The 17,173-nt window shown below is 38.1% G+C and overlaps 1 protein-coding gene across 6 annotated transcripts in view; it reads right to left on the bottom strand.

The window, feature by feature from the left end:
• The window catches only part of PTPRZ1 (protein tyrosine phosphatase receptor type Z1), a 208,944-nt gene that overhangs the window by 65,502 nt on the left and 126,269 nt on the right, over positions 1-17,173 (bottom strand). For all 6 annotated transcript variants that reach the window (XM_070788070.1, XM_070788072.1, XM_070788074.1 and 3 more), the window contains exons 7-9: positions 12,938-13,095; positions 12,643-12,793; positions 1,876-2,060 (exon numbers count right to left, since the gene is read on the bottom strand). In XM_070788070.1, coding sequence (XP_070644171.1) covers positions 1,876-2,060; positions 12,643-12,793; positions 12,938-13,095 — 494 coding nt within the window. The remainder of the gene's footprint in view (positions 1-1,875; positions 2,061-12,642; positions 12,794-12,937; positions 13,096-17,173) is intronic.

Raw genomic sequence — 17,173 nt, 5'->3', positions numbered from 1 at the left:
ATTTGTCAATAAAAAATTTTGTATTTTATTAACCTGAGAAAAAATTTTACACAATGTTATCAGGCTGAGCTTGTGATATTTGTGAGTGAGGAAGATACTGGTAAACTATGCTTTTATTTATTTATTTTTTTGCTCTGTAAAAATCAGATTTAGTTTCAGAAAATTTCATTTTTTAACTCAAACTCATGAAATTCATAAATGAGTAGCCAAAAGTGTAGATTACTATTTTAGACAAACATGTAGCATTTATAAGAAGCAAAATGTGAAAAACTAATTTCTTTCTTTTTCTTAACAATATGTAAACCAGACAGTAATAGAATTATTACCTTCTTCACATCATTATGAAATGAATAATAGTATATTCTCATAAATTCCACTTACAAATTTCTCAGTTCACAGTGTTTGTTCTAGACATCTAAATTAAAAAGTTGTTACAAACCTCCCCATTTTGTTTATATGATTTCCACACCGGTTTTTGTATAGATGCAGGCTCGTAGGGCTTGAGGGACTCCTGCTGTCTATATTCAGAGTTCAGTGTCCTGGACCTGCCCTGGGGGCTTCCCTAAGCAACACCCAGATGGGATTTTCTCAATTATACCACAACCACCAAGGAAAAGTTAATACTGAGATGCTCAGAATCTGTATTTTCTTTAATTCTTGTCATGGGTGGACAGGAAGAAGACATGCATCGCTTCCTAAGGATTACCTGCCTCCTGTCCCAAAAATTCTGTCTCAATTGATTTCACATTTTTACTTGGAAATTTGAATCAAAGAAAAGGACTTTCAAGACCCCTACACTATTTTCTACTCTATTTCTCTTGTGCTGATACACTATGATGAAGAAACAAAAGACAACTGTATCACAGTACTGATATTTTAGACCCAATTCCTTCTCTAACTGGAAGTTGTTGTTCTGTTGCTAAGTCGTGTCCGACTCTGCGACCCCATGGACTGCAGCACACCAGGCTTCCCTATCCTTCACTATCTCCTAGGGCTTACTCAAACTCATGTCCATTGAGTCAGTGATACTATCCAACCATCTCATCCTCTGTTGTCCCCTTCTGCTCCTGCCCTCAATCTTTCCCAGCATCAGGGTCTTTTCCAATGAGTTGGCTCTTCACATCAGGTGGCCAAAGTACTGGAATTTCAGCTTCAGCATCAGTCCTTCCAATGAATATTCAGGATTGATTTCCTTGAGGATTGATTGGTTTGATCTCCTTGCTGTCCAAGAGGCTCTCAAGAACCTTTTCCAGCTCCACAATTCGGAAGCATTAATTCTTTGGCACTCAGCCTTCTTTATGGTCCAACCCTCATATCCAACTGTGAGAGTACAAAGTATTTGACTGTTCGAGTCCTTTTCTTTGTAAAGAAAGGCTATACTAGATGATATCCAGTTCTAAGTCTTTTGAAAGTTATTATCGGCAGAGCTGTAGTCTCAATGTAATTAAAAATATTAGTAAGAACCTAGGGCTTGCCTGGTGGCTTGGATGGTAAAGAATCCACCTGCAATGCAGGAGATGTACATTAGATCTTTGGGTTGAGAAGATCCCCTGGAGAAGGGAATGACTACACACTCCAGTATTCTTGCTTGGAGAATTCCATGGACAGAGGAGTCTGGCAGGCCATAGTCCATGGATTTGCAAAAAGTCAGACATGACTGAGAGACTACATTTTCACTTCACTAGTATTAATCACTGTAAATTTTAAATAATTAAATACAGCTTCTGCATCCCTCTCTCCCCACTAGATGGCTCATACAAAGCCTAAAGTCATCAAAGGCAACAATATACAATCATTCATAAGTTCTTATCCTAGATATTAAACTACAATGACTACAATGCCATCAATACATGAAACAATTGATCTTATAGTTACCAAATCTTGATAGCCATCTGTCAAAAACTCATGCTTGGTTTGGTCTTCTCCCTCCAACTGCTGGTACAGAACGGCAAACTTCTCGATCATGGTATCATAAACTACTCGAGGTCTCTCCCACGTAACGAGAAGGCTAGTATAATTCTCTGGGTCAGCTTGAACATTTTCTGGTTCTGAACTACAAACTTCAGAGGAAAAAAAAAGTACAGTTATTGACACAACTGTCACCCTCTAGAATCTTAACAAGTGAAACACATTCTATGAACATTTTTGCTGTATTTTAATAGAGGTTGAAAAGTTACACTTTCCCACTGTGGCTCTTTTGTCCAAGCCATTTCCTGTATCTGAAATACTTCTCCATTCCCCACTGTGAATGAAAAAGACTGCCTGCCTGGCTAGTAAACAAAGGATGTTATAACCATCAAGCCATCACTTTAGAGCCTCCCTAATGGTGTACCCTGAGGAAACTCAGGATGAGAAAACACAGGAAACTGGTCCCAGGTAGCTGAGGTCTATACCCAAGGAGCAATTTCAGTGAGACCAGAGTCTTGAACCTTCCCATACACAGAAAAGTGCTAACTTCCTTGAGAGTTCTGGTTTCTCTAATTAACAGTAATCTTTTGGTGTTCCTACTATGTTGTCTTTGATGCAAAAACTCCTACATATCCTGACCCTCCCCTTGCTTCTTTAGAGCAGCCCCTCAGTGTGATCTGAGAGTCCTGTCTCCCAGGGTTGAAGTCCTCAGAATGTCCACCAAATAATCCATAACTCTTGACTTTTAGCTTGTGCATTTTTTTTCAATCAACACCTCCTACCTCTGTTCAAGTCTGACCTTCAAAGAATGTCTTTACCACGAGCAGTATTCTCTGTTATGCACACTCTGACCTCTGCTGGATTGATATCTGTCATTTTCAATTGTCTGTCTTGTTTTACCACAATTACTGCATTAATTGTATGTTCTCTTATATTTTTCTTTTCTGAATAAGTCTTTGCTCCTCTGTGTGTGCATGCTAAGTTGCTTCAGTCGTGTCCAACTCCTTGTAACCCTATGACTGTAGCTTGCTAGGCTCCTCTGTCCATGGGATTCTCCAGGCAAGAATACTGGAGTGGGTCGCCATGCCCTTCTCCAGGGGATCCTCCCGAGCCAGGGATTGAACGCACATCTCTTATGACTCCTGATTGGCAGGCAGGTTTTCACCACTAGTGCCACTTGGAAAGCCGATCTTTATTCTGCGAGTAGATTATAAGCATAATAACCAGAGTTTTTTTTTTTTTTAATTTCTATACTGCATAGAAAACTGTCTTGAATGTATGGGGAATACAAATTCATTTTCATAAATAAGTAAAGGATATCTTCAAGTTTATGGTGTTTTTATTATTCTTTTTGGCTCATATGAGGAGAATTTCAAAACTAAAAGATGGTCTTGTTTGTAAATCTTTGAAATAATTAAAAATTCCCTATCACAGAAAACCATAGGAGAACAACTGAAACTATTATTTCAATATTTTTCAGACCTGCTGACAAAAAAGTCCCACTTTGGCCTCATAAATAGATTAAGCAATTAATTTCAGAGAATTATAAGATATGTCAGTCTTAGCTGAAAAAATATTTTGAAACTCGTCTGGGGACTTCTTAAAATGAACTGAAGCCCGTGCTGGAACTCATGGCAAAAATGCAGTCCCATCAGAAAGAGCACTCTGATACTTTCTGAAATACATTCATAATGTGATCATCTGAACTAGTTGTGAACAAAAAAAATTTTTAAATGCATGATATCATGCTAATGAAGCACAGTAATAAATATAATATCTTCCAGGCTGGAGAGATTTGGGGAAGAGAGGGACAGAAAGGTCTCCAAGGTCAAATAGTAATCACTATGATCACAGAATCCAGGCTTTGCTTTAAAGGTATACCTGAAATTACAAAGTCACCACACGAGACCACACAGTCCATTGACATCAACCAATCATCACCACTACCAAAACTATTTCTAGGACTCAACGGAAACACGCAAGCAGCACCAGGAGAATGTGACCAAAAAGCCTTTTTGTCTTTACTGGGCTGTAGTTTTCCCCATGAACACAGGAGGGCACCCAAAACTAACAACTGACCTTATAAATGGAAACATTTTATATACAGTATTCAATAATAGACATTTTAGCATATGTATGCTATGCAATGGTACAGGAGTGATTCAGAGCAATGTAAATACATATACACATATATGCTTTAAATCAATATAGGAATAACTTTATATGAGTTAGAGACAGAACTTTTCACTGTTAAAATTATAATATTATTTGTTGGTCAAGGATATAGGGTGCAGTGTTCCTTTGGGAATAAGAGAACAATTCTTTCATTATCAAAAAACACGAATTCAGAATAAGAAAATGTATTCCTATTTAGGTCTAGACTGCATCATCATTACTCGATCTAGTGACACTTCTACAAATGTCCACCAGATGGCAGAAGACCACATCATCTCAAAAGTGAAGCGGTTACTTAACATCATTGGAGACACAAGATTGCCTTAGTCTTGCTTCTGATGAACCTCATGTCTGTTTTTAAAAGGCTGAAAGTGATTTTGGACAATATCATTTGTAGATTTTGTTCAAAAGTCAACCCCACTTTGCACAGAGTGAGAATGATTTAAAGTGAACTCTTTTCTTCAAAGATGAAACTATCTTAAAATGCATGAAAGTTTTATGCATGCCCACAAAACATAAAAATCGGAGAAAAATATAAAATTACTGACTTCAAAATACACAAAGGACTGCTTCCTCAATAGTGCAAGGAATTTTGATCAGGTGTCTGTGTTTATCTCCCCTTAGTATTAGAAATCATCAGGTACTTCAAATTCTAAGAATCAGCATTAATATAAAATAGGACTCTAAAAAGAAATTCACATTTCTTTGCCACCAGGTTTTAATTCATTTACTTTCTTCTTTATATATCTGTAAAAGCTTATTAGTAATTTAATAGTTAAAATGTATGTTGTAATAAGAAGCTTATTTTTAAACACTCCTTTTGTTTATTGATAATCATAGCTTACTAACACATTATAAGCTATAGCTGAAGCTTATCTTTTAGATGCTGAAATACAGAATTTTATAGAAAAAAATATATACTTTAGAATGTATTCAAGAGAAAGACTAGTACTTCTATATGTAGTCTATGACCTTGCCAACGGGTTACTCTTCTAAGGTAGGACATCCTAGCTATCTCCTAAATAACAATCTTGCTAATTCACCACTTGGTGTTCAGACATAAAACTGGGTAATGTTTCAGATGTAAAACTGACTACAGAGTAAGTTATTAATTTTCACTAAGTTTTCCAAGCTTCCCTTGTTCTTCATATTAAAATTAGTTTATCTTATTAGAAGGGCATACAGTTTATAAAGCATATTATCTGGATTGAAAATCAAGAAGGGCTTTCCAGATCAACATATACTGACACCAATTACAAGCTACATTAATAAGATAGTAACAAAAATATAATTTCCTTGATTATAGGGAGCTCAGTACTATGTTGTGGAGAAGGAAATGGCAACCTACTCCAGTATTCTTGCCTGGAGAATCCCATGGACAGAGGAGCCTGGTGGGCTATAGTACATGGGGTCGCAAGAGTCAGACATGACTGAGCAAATAAACCTACCTACCAGAACTATGTTGAGGTCCCATTTCCTTCTTTAGGAATGAATCACATGCCCTGATTCCCTTCTACGAGCTACATGTGACCTGGATCATAGTCACTGATTCTTTAAGGAACACTGACCAAGGAGAATCTGGTTCCTGCAAGCTCGAGGCTATGAGCCAGGCTGTGACAAAGCTGGGGTCCTTGTCAAGTTGCACAGAATACAAGCAATACTGTAGTATAAGTGCAACCCAGATGGCACTAGTAGTAAAGAATCTGCCTGCCAATACAGGAGACACAAGAGATGTGGGTTCAATCCCGGGGTCCAGACCATCTCCTGGAGGAGGGCATGACAACCCACTCCAATATTCTTGCCTGGAAAACCCAATGGACAGAGGAGTCTGGTGGGCTACAGTCCATGGGGCCTCAAAGAGTTGGACATGACTGAGCACTCAGCACAAGTGCAAAGGATCCTCACATATAAAGAATGAGAGGTTCTTAATTAAAAACTTGTTTTTAACATTCACTTCTCATCTGCTTGGCTCTAGGCACTCTTGGACATACAAATAAAGGAGGTACCATCTTTGCCTTCAGGAAACTCATTTCTAGGATAGCCTCTCACCCTTAAATTTAGTAAGCCATTAAATGTAATGGGTGCTTTTAGTTTCCAAATCCTAGATGCCATTTACAGAGGAAGGCAAAATAAACTGTAAAAAAAATTCTGTGATTTAGTCAAATTAGGTTGTGCTTTTCAAAAGTATAGGTTTTTATCCACTAGAAATTGTAAAAACTTCACAAACATACCTCACAAAGTCCTCCACCTTCTCATTACTTAAATGAATGGATATGAAGAGTGAACACCTCCTACACAGGAATGTCCACATGAGATTAATACGCTAGGCACTGAGTGTCATGAGGAAACAAGAAAAAAAGGAAGGAAAAGAAAAGGAAATAGGTGAAGAAAAGCACAAAGGAGGAGAACCTGACAACTCTCACTGTGACAAGTCTGGTGACCAGCTCATCATTAAAGCTGGTGCAGATGGTCCAGGGGAGACAGAAGGTCCCTTCTGCCTCTGCTGCTCTACGTGCCCACCTTGGGAAAGGGACACATGCCCTGGGGGAGAAGGTGCAGTCTTAGCTCCATGGATCATGGATAAAAATGAAGAGGGAGGTGAAAAGATCGGGTGATGATTTTGGGGGAGTGGCAGAGAGAACGTCCCTAGGTTTTTACCCAGTATTTCCCATTGTCTTGAGGTTTGGTACAGGTGAACACAGCCCATGGCAAAGTACTTCCATGAGTGCACACTAGTAAATCCACCACCTTCTTGCTTGAGGTTTATGAGCCTCATTTTAAAAATTATCGAGACAGGTAATTTAATGACTACTGTGAGAAGCACCCAAAGAGGGACAGACTCAGAAGACAATCAGTATTAAGGTTGTGATCTCCCTTCAGGGAGTAACAGATGTTAACAAAACTAATGTAAAGATTGCCACAAATGTTAAAAATAAGAACTAAAAATGATCTGTTATTGCTTTGTACTTTTCAATGATTACACGCCATTTCCTTTAGATAAGTAACCAAAAAAAAAAAAAAAAACCTTTCAAACTGTACCTCAGTCAGTCTTCTCTAGGAATACACAGTAACTTTGTCAACCATTCAATTCATAACATACAATCTTCCAAGAAGTAAATAATCTTCCTGTACTTTTCTCTATATAGTTAGAGCACAAAGTTAATGTACATGTGACCTTAATGAATGCTATTTACAACTACTGACCTTCTCAAGAAGGTGGGTCTTCTGATGCATAATTCATCGTGACATTTTCTCAGGAAATTACAGAGAATTTCTCATAGCTCAAATACAACATCAAGCTATGAAGACACACTTTTCATGCTACCCTTCCTTGAAAATCATTTCATATTTTATAGTTTTTTTAAAGTTTGCATTATGTATATTACAATGCTAGCAAATGAGATTTAAAGTGCATTTATAACTCTACTTAACAAATAAAAATCTTAAACATTGAAAACTTGGATAGCACCCTATACTTGTGATAGCTTGCCCTCTGTCTCTATATACAAATATACAGCTGCACACACACACACACATACACACACACACACACACATATACAAGAGTACATACACAAACACACACACACACATACTGTATTAATAGAAGCTATGGATCTGGAGTATACAAGAGTATACACACACACATACACACACACACTGTATTAATAGAAACTACAGATCTGGAGTATATTATGTTCAAGGGACTGGACTGCCTTGCAATCTTTAACTTATTTAAACCTCACAACAACCCTACAAGGTAGCCATTTTAAAAAATTAAAAATATGTATGTATTTTGGCCATGCCTTGTGGCCTGCGGGATTTTAGCTCCTTGACCAGCTATTGCACTTGTGCCCCCTGCAGTGGAAGCATGAAGTCTTAATCACTGGATGGCCAGGGAAGTCCCAAGGTGGGCATTTTAAACTCATTTTATCAGTGAAGAGAATGAGGCTTAAAAAAATTAAATAACTTGACAATATTTATGTATTTAGTTGCATAAATATTATGTAACTAATATTTAATTTAGTTACATAAATTTAATTTAGTTACATAAATATTATGTAACAATATTATATTACATAAATATTGTCAAGTTATTTAATTTTTTTAAGCCTCATTCTCTTCACTGATAAAATGAGTTTAAAATGCGCACCTTGGGACTTCCCTGGCCATCCAGTGACTAAGACTTCTAACAAAGAAGGCAATGGCACCCAACTCCAGTACTGTTGCCTAGAAAATCCCATGGATGGAGGAGCCTGGTAGGCTGCAGTCCATGGGGTCGCGAAGAGTCAGACACGACTGAGTGACTTCACTTTCACTTTCCACTTTCATGCCTTGGAGAAGGAAATGGCAACCCACTCCAGTGTTCTTGCCTGGAGAATCCCATGGACGGGGGAGCCTGGTGGGCTGCAGTCCATGGGGTTGCACAGAGTCGGACACGACTGAAGCGACTTAGCAGCAGCAGCAGCAGCATGTAACTAATAAGTATTTGCGCTGGGGTTTGAAACCGAAAGTTGACCGGGCTTTAAAGCCCCAGCCCCTTCCCACTGCACTGCAGGAGGCCCCGGCTTCTAGAGGCAGAGTCTTGCGAGTGGGAGGAGAGGGCAGCGGGCAGGTATTGGTTCCTGGGAGGCAGGAGACAAAGCTGGAGATCACCTCCTGTTTGTGTGGTTACTGACATATATTTCTCATGAACTAAAAGACAATTTTTACTAATTCCTTCAAGATCAAATGGTTCTACTAAATTCTGTGATTCTTAGAAGAGCCAGCGCCCATTCCATGATGCCAAAAATGCATGCCTTTTAATAATAGCAATGCTATGTAAAAATGCAAAAATAGAGGACTGAGTTCTGGTAAAATACTCATTCATTCACAAATGTTTATTGAGTTTTCCTATGAATGCAAAAAAAAAAAAAACAAATAAGGCTTGATCTCTCCCCCCAAGAAGTTTACATGGATATGCAGACCTCACATGGCTTTTGCAATTACTTGCAATGTATTTTGCATAATATATTTTTCTACCATGCATTTACCAAGAGTAGGATTCTAACAATTTTCATGACACGTTTTCCTTCTCTCTTGGTCAAAATGAGGACATTAGAAATTTAAAATAGCAAAATAAATAAGTATAACCTGAAAGTCCCAAGCTGGGTGACAAACTTAATAAATTGCTATGACGATACTATACATAAAATTAAGAATGGTATTAATGATATATTTATATCATTCAGTAATGCAAAATCAAAAAACAAGTATGGTACAGCCTCATTTTTGTGAGACATAATAATATATTTTTAACTTAAGAGAAAGGCTAGAAAGATATTCCCCCAAATTCTCATAGCAGTTATCTCTGGATAATAACATTATAGGGGATTTTTATTTTCTTCTGTGTGCTTATCTATTTTTTCCTTTTATACAATGTTCATGTAATAAAAACATACTTTCAGATTAAATCTAATAAAGATTAAATCTTGAACATAAATGCAACCCTCAATTCTTATTTTTAAATTCAGTTCAAGAAAGTAAAAGGGCAATACTGTATCATTAAGGAAAAAAAATCATAGGAATATGCACATGGAAAATAAGTGCTTGTTGAATGCAAATACTCATGATGGAAAATGCAAGAATTCAACCATCATTCTAGTTTTTGAAAAAAGCCAATACTAAGTTTTTAAAAAAGTTTTATGTTATTAAAGTCATCAGTTTTTATTATAAAATTATGCAAGGATAAATTATGTTCCCTTATAAATATAAAGCATGGTGGAGAAAGCTTTGGAAGTCTTCAGAATCAGGAAGATCAGGGTACAAATACTGACTCCAACCTTTTACAGTTCTGTGAACTTGGGTGAACCAGTTAATATCAGCTTCCCAAATTATAAAATGAGAAAAACAAGCCTAATGCCTGGTTGAGCACACTGGTTCATGTGATATATGTTAGCCATTACTGCTTTTGTTATGATTACTTTTAGCCATAATCACTTAACTGTGAAAATAGGGACTTCCCTGGTGGTCCAGTGGTTAAGACACTGAGTTTTCCAAGGAAGGGGATGCAGGTTTGATCCCTGGTCAGGGAATAAGATCCCACATGCCATGAGGCATGGCCAAAATTTTTTTAAAAATTCAAAAAAAAGAAAAACCAATATTCTACATTAAATCCATTCATATGGGTTTACACATAAAATGATGCAAGAAGCACCCGTCAAGCTATATCCTGCCATACTTTTATTATACACAAATCAATTCCTTCATTTTGTGAATATTTGATGAATGAGAGCTTTACTTTTGTCCGGCAATCGAGGCAAAGTGATAAAAGACTTAGTTACTTCCTTCAGAGGGTGGTGGTGGGGACAGATAAGTAAACAGACAGTATCATACTGCGGCACCTGCTAGGAAGTCTGGATGCACAGCGGATAGGAGCTCCTGGCACACTGCACCTCCAGAAGAGCGTCGTGTATCTGGTACCCTATGGGCTCAGCACTTCCATTAACGCACAGTCCTTCCTTGGGCCAGCGCCAGGCTTGGTAGGGCTGGATGGAGGGTCAGACATGGCTCCTTGGTGGAGGCAACTGCTTACGTACTTGAGTCTTGAGGACAAGGGGGAGACAACACAGGAAGACTGCAAGGAAGAACACGCCATGGGAAGGAAAAAGCGTGTCTAGGTGCAACCTGGGAGAGTGTGGTCTGTCCTCTTCAGGGACCTCACTGAGTTCAGGATAAAGGAAGGAAGTTGGCCGGGGAAGAGTAAGCACTGAGGCCAGTAAGTACCAGACAGGACCTACCACGCAATGACAAACAATTTGGGTTTTATCCTAAACGCAGTGGGAGCCGCTTTTGTGTGCTGTGCTCGCTCAGTCACTGAGTCGTGTCTGACTCTTTGTGACCCCATGGACTGCAGCTCTCCAGGTCAGGTTACTCTGTCCATGGAATTTTTTAAGCAAGAATACTGGAGTGGGTTGCATTTCCTCCTTCAGGGGATCTTCCTGACCCAGGGATGAAACCCATGTCTCTTGATTCTCCTGCACTGGGGCAGGCAGATTCTTTACCAGTGAGCCACCTGGAAAGCCCATGGGAGCCACTGAAGAGTTTTAATACAATATAACTAATAACTAGTACAACTAATACAGTATGACTAATTCACGGCCAAACATTGTCTATATTTTGTTATTTGGTCATTTGTATTTCAGAAAAGGAGATGGTTAGATCTATTTATTATTTTTAATCAATTGGGGATTATTTACCACACAAGAGGTCTTAGTATTTAGTATTGTTGGTAGAAATATAATTAAATTTCCTCACTTTGGAGCAATTAATTTGAAACAATGTCATAGTAAACACAGCAATTCATCACTGTTGTACTTCGTTTATGTTGTTGTTAAAGGATAAACAATCTCACAAATACTACTTTAAAACAACAGAAACATGCTGCTTTAATGCCTAATCTTTAAAAGCAGACGATTATTGAATTAATATTATACACAGCCAAAAATTCATTATGGGGCTGGGATCAAAGAAGACCATGTTCTTGGAAAGGTTTTCAGTCCCCAAAGCAGAGGCCACTTCAACTCTTTCACGAACCAGCGCAGCCTCACAGTGAACTGAAAAGAACAAGTCAGCAGACGCAATGACTGTGTCCTCTGGACACTTTGAAAGGCTTCTGACTGCCGGGTCAGCTTCAAAAGACCCCGAGGGCACTCCGCAGGCTTTCCCTCTGCCTCCTCTCCATCGCCTGGGCTTGACAAGGACAAACTTCTTTTCTTTTAAAGAAGGAAACTGGGGAAAGGACTCACTTTTTATTCATTAATAATTCAGTGCCTTGGGTTTCTGTCCGTACTAGACACTAGCCTCTCTGGGAGCTGCCAACACACAGACGAGTACTTCTTTAAAACCCCAACACACGTCAAGACTCAGGTCAAATGTGCTTCTCCCACGGAGATTCCCAAGTCATCCCAACAAGAAGAAATCTTCCCAAGCTCTGAACACCTCACCCTTATTCTTTCCCCTCTTAGAGCTGTTACACAAGCAAATGCCATAAAGTGAATTTGGAGGTGTGTAGGTGGCTTTGCCACCAACTACTGTATGTTTTAGGAAAAAACTTTCCTTCCTGAATCTCAACGTTTCTGACTTGCAAAATGGTTTTATCCATGGAAGGAGGAACAGATTTTCTTCATAGTGTGTGCACATAATTCACAACTGTATTGTTTATTTGGCTGTGTTGGGTCTTACTATGGTACGCTGGATCTTCGTCACATCACGTGGGGTCTTTCCTTGTGGCACGGACTCTCTAGTTGTGCCTGGGTGTAGCTGCTTCCTGGCATGTTGCAGGGAAGAATCTTAACCACTGGACCACCAGGGAAGTCCCCAGGACAGATATTTTTAATTGTCATTTTATAAATATGGCAACTGAGATTCAGAGAAGTTAAATAGCTTACCTAAGGCTACAATTCTATAATCAAAATATTTCCAAAAATCGAAGTCTTGTATATTGTCCATGATGCCACAATTACCTCCTACAACACTGAATTTAATAGGACTTACAGAAAAATTATATTTCAATACACACCTGCTTCATGAATCTCTTCCTTTCCAGTATATGAGGAAAACACCTGCCTGGAGAACTTGTATTGTTGTTCTCGAAAATTATTTTGTAAGTAGTCCATCAACATGACATAACCAGACTGTTGCATTGTAAGAACTTCACAGAAAACAGCCAACTGGAAAGAAGATAATTTAACTTATAATTTAACATACTTGCTTCAAAGGCATATCAGCAAATGCTTTAAAACAGATATTCTGTAGAAAATATTTCTTTTTAAATTGCTTCAAATTACTCCATTTGTTTGAACTTCCAAGATTACCTGGCTTTCAGAAATGCTAACTGTATCTTTAAAAATAATCCAGTCAACGGTGTCTGTGCAGGGAGGAGATGTCAGGGAGCCATTGTAAGTGTAATACTTGTCAGTTGAGTTTGGCAGAAGGTTCAGCAATGTGAATGGATCCAACGCAGCCTGTTTCCCTACAAAGGAATCATATACATCTCAGCTGAAATCCTAACACTGGAACTTAGCTGTTCAAAGCCTCTATGCAACTGAAACATATATTTTGGTATGTATTTAATCAGAACTGAAATTTTAAGAACATTTTAGATACATATCTAAAATGGAGATAAAACTGACATATTCTAAATTTTCTTGCACATATCACAACTTAGTGTTAGTTGCTCTATCTTTACATGGGCAAGATGCTGGAAAGATTATTTTTCCATATGAAAGATTCAGAAATCATATGGCCATATGAATAGATACCAGGAAATCATTCAATAAGATTGAATATCAACTTGTGGAAAACAAAACCATATTCTGATGAAAATTATCTATAATGAACATCATACTTTAGGATGACTTACTGAAAGGTTTTCCCCTAGTGATAAAGAATGAGACAAGGACATCTTCTAGCACCACTTCTTACACTGAACTGGAGGACCAGGACATTTTTTTTACTTACAATAAAGTAAGAAAAAGGAAAAAAAGGCCAAGATGGACTAAGAGAACAATGGAAGAGAATAAAGAGTCCAGATCCACACATATGTGATTATTTGACTTATAACAGGAAAAATTATTACGTAGTTGAAATGCATGGCCTTTTCAATAAACCATGCTATATCAATCAGATATACTTATGCAAACCATGAATCTTTATTCCCTCCTTCACACCATAATCACAAATCAATTCTAAGTAGAGTCTGGATCTAAATGTGGACAGAACAATAAAGATTTTAGAATAAAACATAGAAAATTATCTTCATAATCATAGGATAGGTTGAGATTTATGAAATAGCTTGCAAAAAGTGTTATTCACAGAGGGAAAAATGATCTACTTGATACTCAGTCTATTTGTCAACAGTCACCATTTAGAGAGTAAAAAGGCAAGACAAAGAATAGGAAATGTATTTCAAATTTTATATATGAAAATATCATTATTTTATAATAAAAATATTGATTTTTTATTTATAAGTTGAATTGAGAATAGAGAATTCCTACAAAAAATTGGTAGAGCTTTCCTAAGTCTGGGAACCTTGAAACAATCCAATTATAGCTGTCTCCTTGAAAAGTCCCATTTTTGATCTTGCATCTTTCAAATGGCTCTTACCAAAGGCACTGCCTTGGCCATTTAGCTCTCTGTGTACCAGTTCTCACTCATATGGGTAGCAATATGCTTCCCAGGAGCTTCCCAGGTGGCTCAGTGGGTAAAGAATCTGCCTGCAACGCAAGAGACGCAGGAGATGTAGGTTTGATCCCTGGGTGGGGAAGATACCCTGGAAGATGGCACGGCAACCCATTCCAGTATTTTTGCCTAGAGAATCCCACGGACAGAGTAGCCTGGCTGGCTACAGTCCATAGGGTTGCAAAGAGTCGGACATGACTGAAGTGACTGAACATACACGCAGGCAAGCTTACCAGTATCTAACTTATTTTCCCATCCTCTTAACTCTTACCCAGCCAAATGCATGTCTTCTTTTCTGTCTCGTACATTTCGGTCATTAAGAAATAGTCCCCAAAGCTAATTTCATCTAGTCTAAGTGAGGTGCCACAGTGCAGAATAGTAGCATATGAATTATCTGGGGAGCATTAAAAAAAAAAAATACCAGTGTCCCAGACCCCATCTGCAGCAGTGGGACTTAGGTATCTACATTTTTTAGGCTAGGTGTGCCTACATGTTTTAAAAAGAATCCCCAGGTGATTCAAACATGCAGCCAGGGTTGAAAACCTCAAGTAGAGTGAAGGCTTTGCAAGATTTTAGTCTTAGTGAATCCCACATTCCTCCTTTTAAAATGAAATAATTGGATCAGATGACCTGATCTGTTCTACACGATATGAAGACTGGACACATCCTCATGGAAAAAAATTATTTCCATTGGGCTTTCCAGGTGACTCAGTGGCAAAGAATCTGCCTGCTAATCCAGGAGATGCAAGAGACCTGGGTTTGATCCCTGGGTCGGGAAGATCCTCTGGAGTAGGAAAATGACAACCCGCTCTAGTATTCTTGCCTGGAAAATTCCAGGGACAGCGAAGTCTGGTGGGCTACAGTTCATGAGGTTGCAAAGAGCTGGACACGACTAAACACACTAGCACACACAAAAGTTAAATTATTGAATATTAGTTTTCCTGTAATACAGAAATTTTTCTCAGGAAGAGGGATAGCGCTAATAAAATTATAGATAACTTCTTCCAGTCTGAAGTCAAGACTAAATCTTAGAAGTAAAAACCTGTTGATTGAATTGATAGTGCTGTGTACGTACAACACGAATCTAGTTTTAATCTGCTAGAAAATTCAGGTTACATTAGGTTTAAAGGATTAATTAGTAACTTCTAAAAGTATGTTTTCCTCTCCTGCAATGTCAAGACAAGATTATTTAGAATTCAGACTCAGATTCAAGTTCACAGAAACTAAGGAAACTATTTCAAATATGTGACTATTTAAACATTTTCAAATTTATGTTTTTGATATCTCAAAAATTTGTGATTAAATAGCCTCCTTTTTAATCATCAGTGGACTACATTTCTTCCTTTGATGAAGGAAAAACTTCTTTTACAAATGTTCTGTGGAAATATGGAGGTGGAGAACATTAATTAATTGTTCTCCAATTGACTCCCTGCTAATTTAGGTGGGAAATGAAACTGACAACAGGAGACCTAGAGGCCAGAAAAGGAAAATCAGATTTGAATAGGGATGGTGAAGTAGATAATTTTTGTGAAATCGGGAAAGAAATAGAAGGGGGGAAAAGTTAGGAAGAAGCCAAAGAATCAGAAAAAAAGGTGATTCCTCCTTCCCTCTTTTCTATACAGAATCCATTCTTCCTGCCTCTGAAGCACACACCACTCATCTAGTCTCTGTTATGAATATGTTGAGTACTTTCTACCTTATTTTTTTATTATGTACCTGCATGTCCTAAGTTTCTTTCCAATATTACAAGACTTTGCAATCACAGTAGTATTTTTTAATTGCACCATCACCTTACAAGAAACTGGACTAAGGTGGTTTCTTGTGGCTTGCAAAAACATGCACTTCATCTGAATAACCTCACTATTGCTAAACAAGAATCATACATGAGTCAGTGTTGCTCTATTTGTGATCAGTCATTCACTCTGTCATCCTCTTCTTTCTTAATCAGTGATAAACAAACCAATCAGATCTTCCTTCCCTGGAAGGCTGATGGCAGGAGGGGAAAAGATGAGGAGAGTGAGAGGGAAATAAAGACAAAGACCATTTCTAGGTCCAGGGCAAGGAAAAAGCCATTTAATACTTAAAACCAATTCATCACCTAGGATAATTAGACTTAGGATGGTGGTGGTGAGGATTTGTCAATATACAAATTCCTGGGCTGTGTTTGTGATTAGGAATGCTTTCCTAATCACTTGACTAATCAGATGACTTTTGTACACAAGTCATCTGATGAGAATTCCCATTTGAGAATCACTGACGATGTTACCTGGGTATGACTCTTCCTTGCAACTTGAAAGATTTCAATGAACAATTTTTGTGTGCATGTGCGTGGGCTCTGTTTGGGGAAGATTAATGCATTATCTTTCTATTGTTATCTTTGTATTGCTATATACCCTATTTCTCACCACTCCATGTGAGAGCAATGCCTAACATAGAGCAGGTGTGACCGAAGAAAGGGAAAGAAAAGAACACAAGAAAGAGGGAAGGGAAAAGATGGGCTTGTCTCTTAGAGAAAAATACAGGAACTGAGCCACCAGCTCACACTGTGGTAAGACAGATTTTATAATCAGAAGGATGTTTGGGAAATGTTGGTTTTTGTGGAACTCACGTTATATGAAGAATATGTGGCAGGATTTGGGAGTTAGTTTCTGAGTCACTGTCTAAAGACCAGCATTGCCTTCAAATTCCCAGCATCAATGGCTGGCAGCCAATATTGGGAAGCCTTCTGCTTATTGGGCACTGGGGGACTTTCTAGACTCTGAAACAGGATTACATTTAATCCAAGAATTCTCAAAATGGAAACATTTAACTTTGGGAGGACTTAATTTACTTAGTTTGGATGGATCACATTTCACAACTATTTCAATCAA

Source organism: Bos indicus, chromosome 4, assembly GCF_029378745.1.
Source record: "Bos indicus isolate NIAB-ARS_2022 breed Sahiwal x Tharparkar chromosome 4, NIAB-ARS_B.indTharparkar_mat_pri_1.0, whole genome shotgun sequence".
Lineage (NCBI taxonomy): Eukaryota > Metazoa > Chordata > Mammalia > Artiodactyla > Bovidae > Bos > Bos indicus.
The sequence above is the reverse complement of the archived record's forward strand: the minus strand, read 5'-3'. Positions and strand labels throughout refer to the sequence as shown.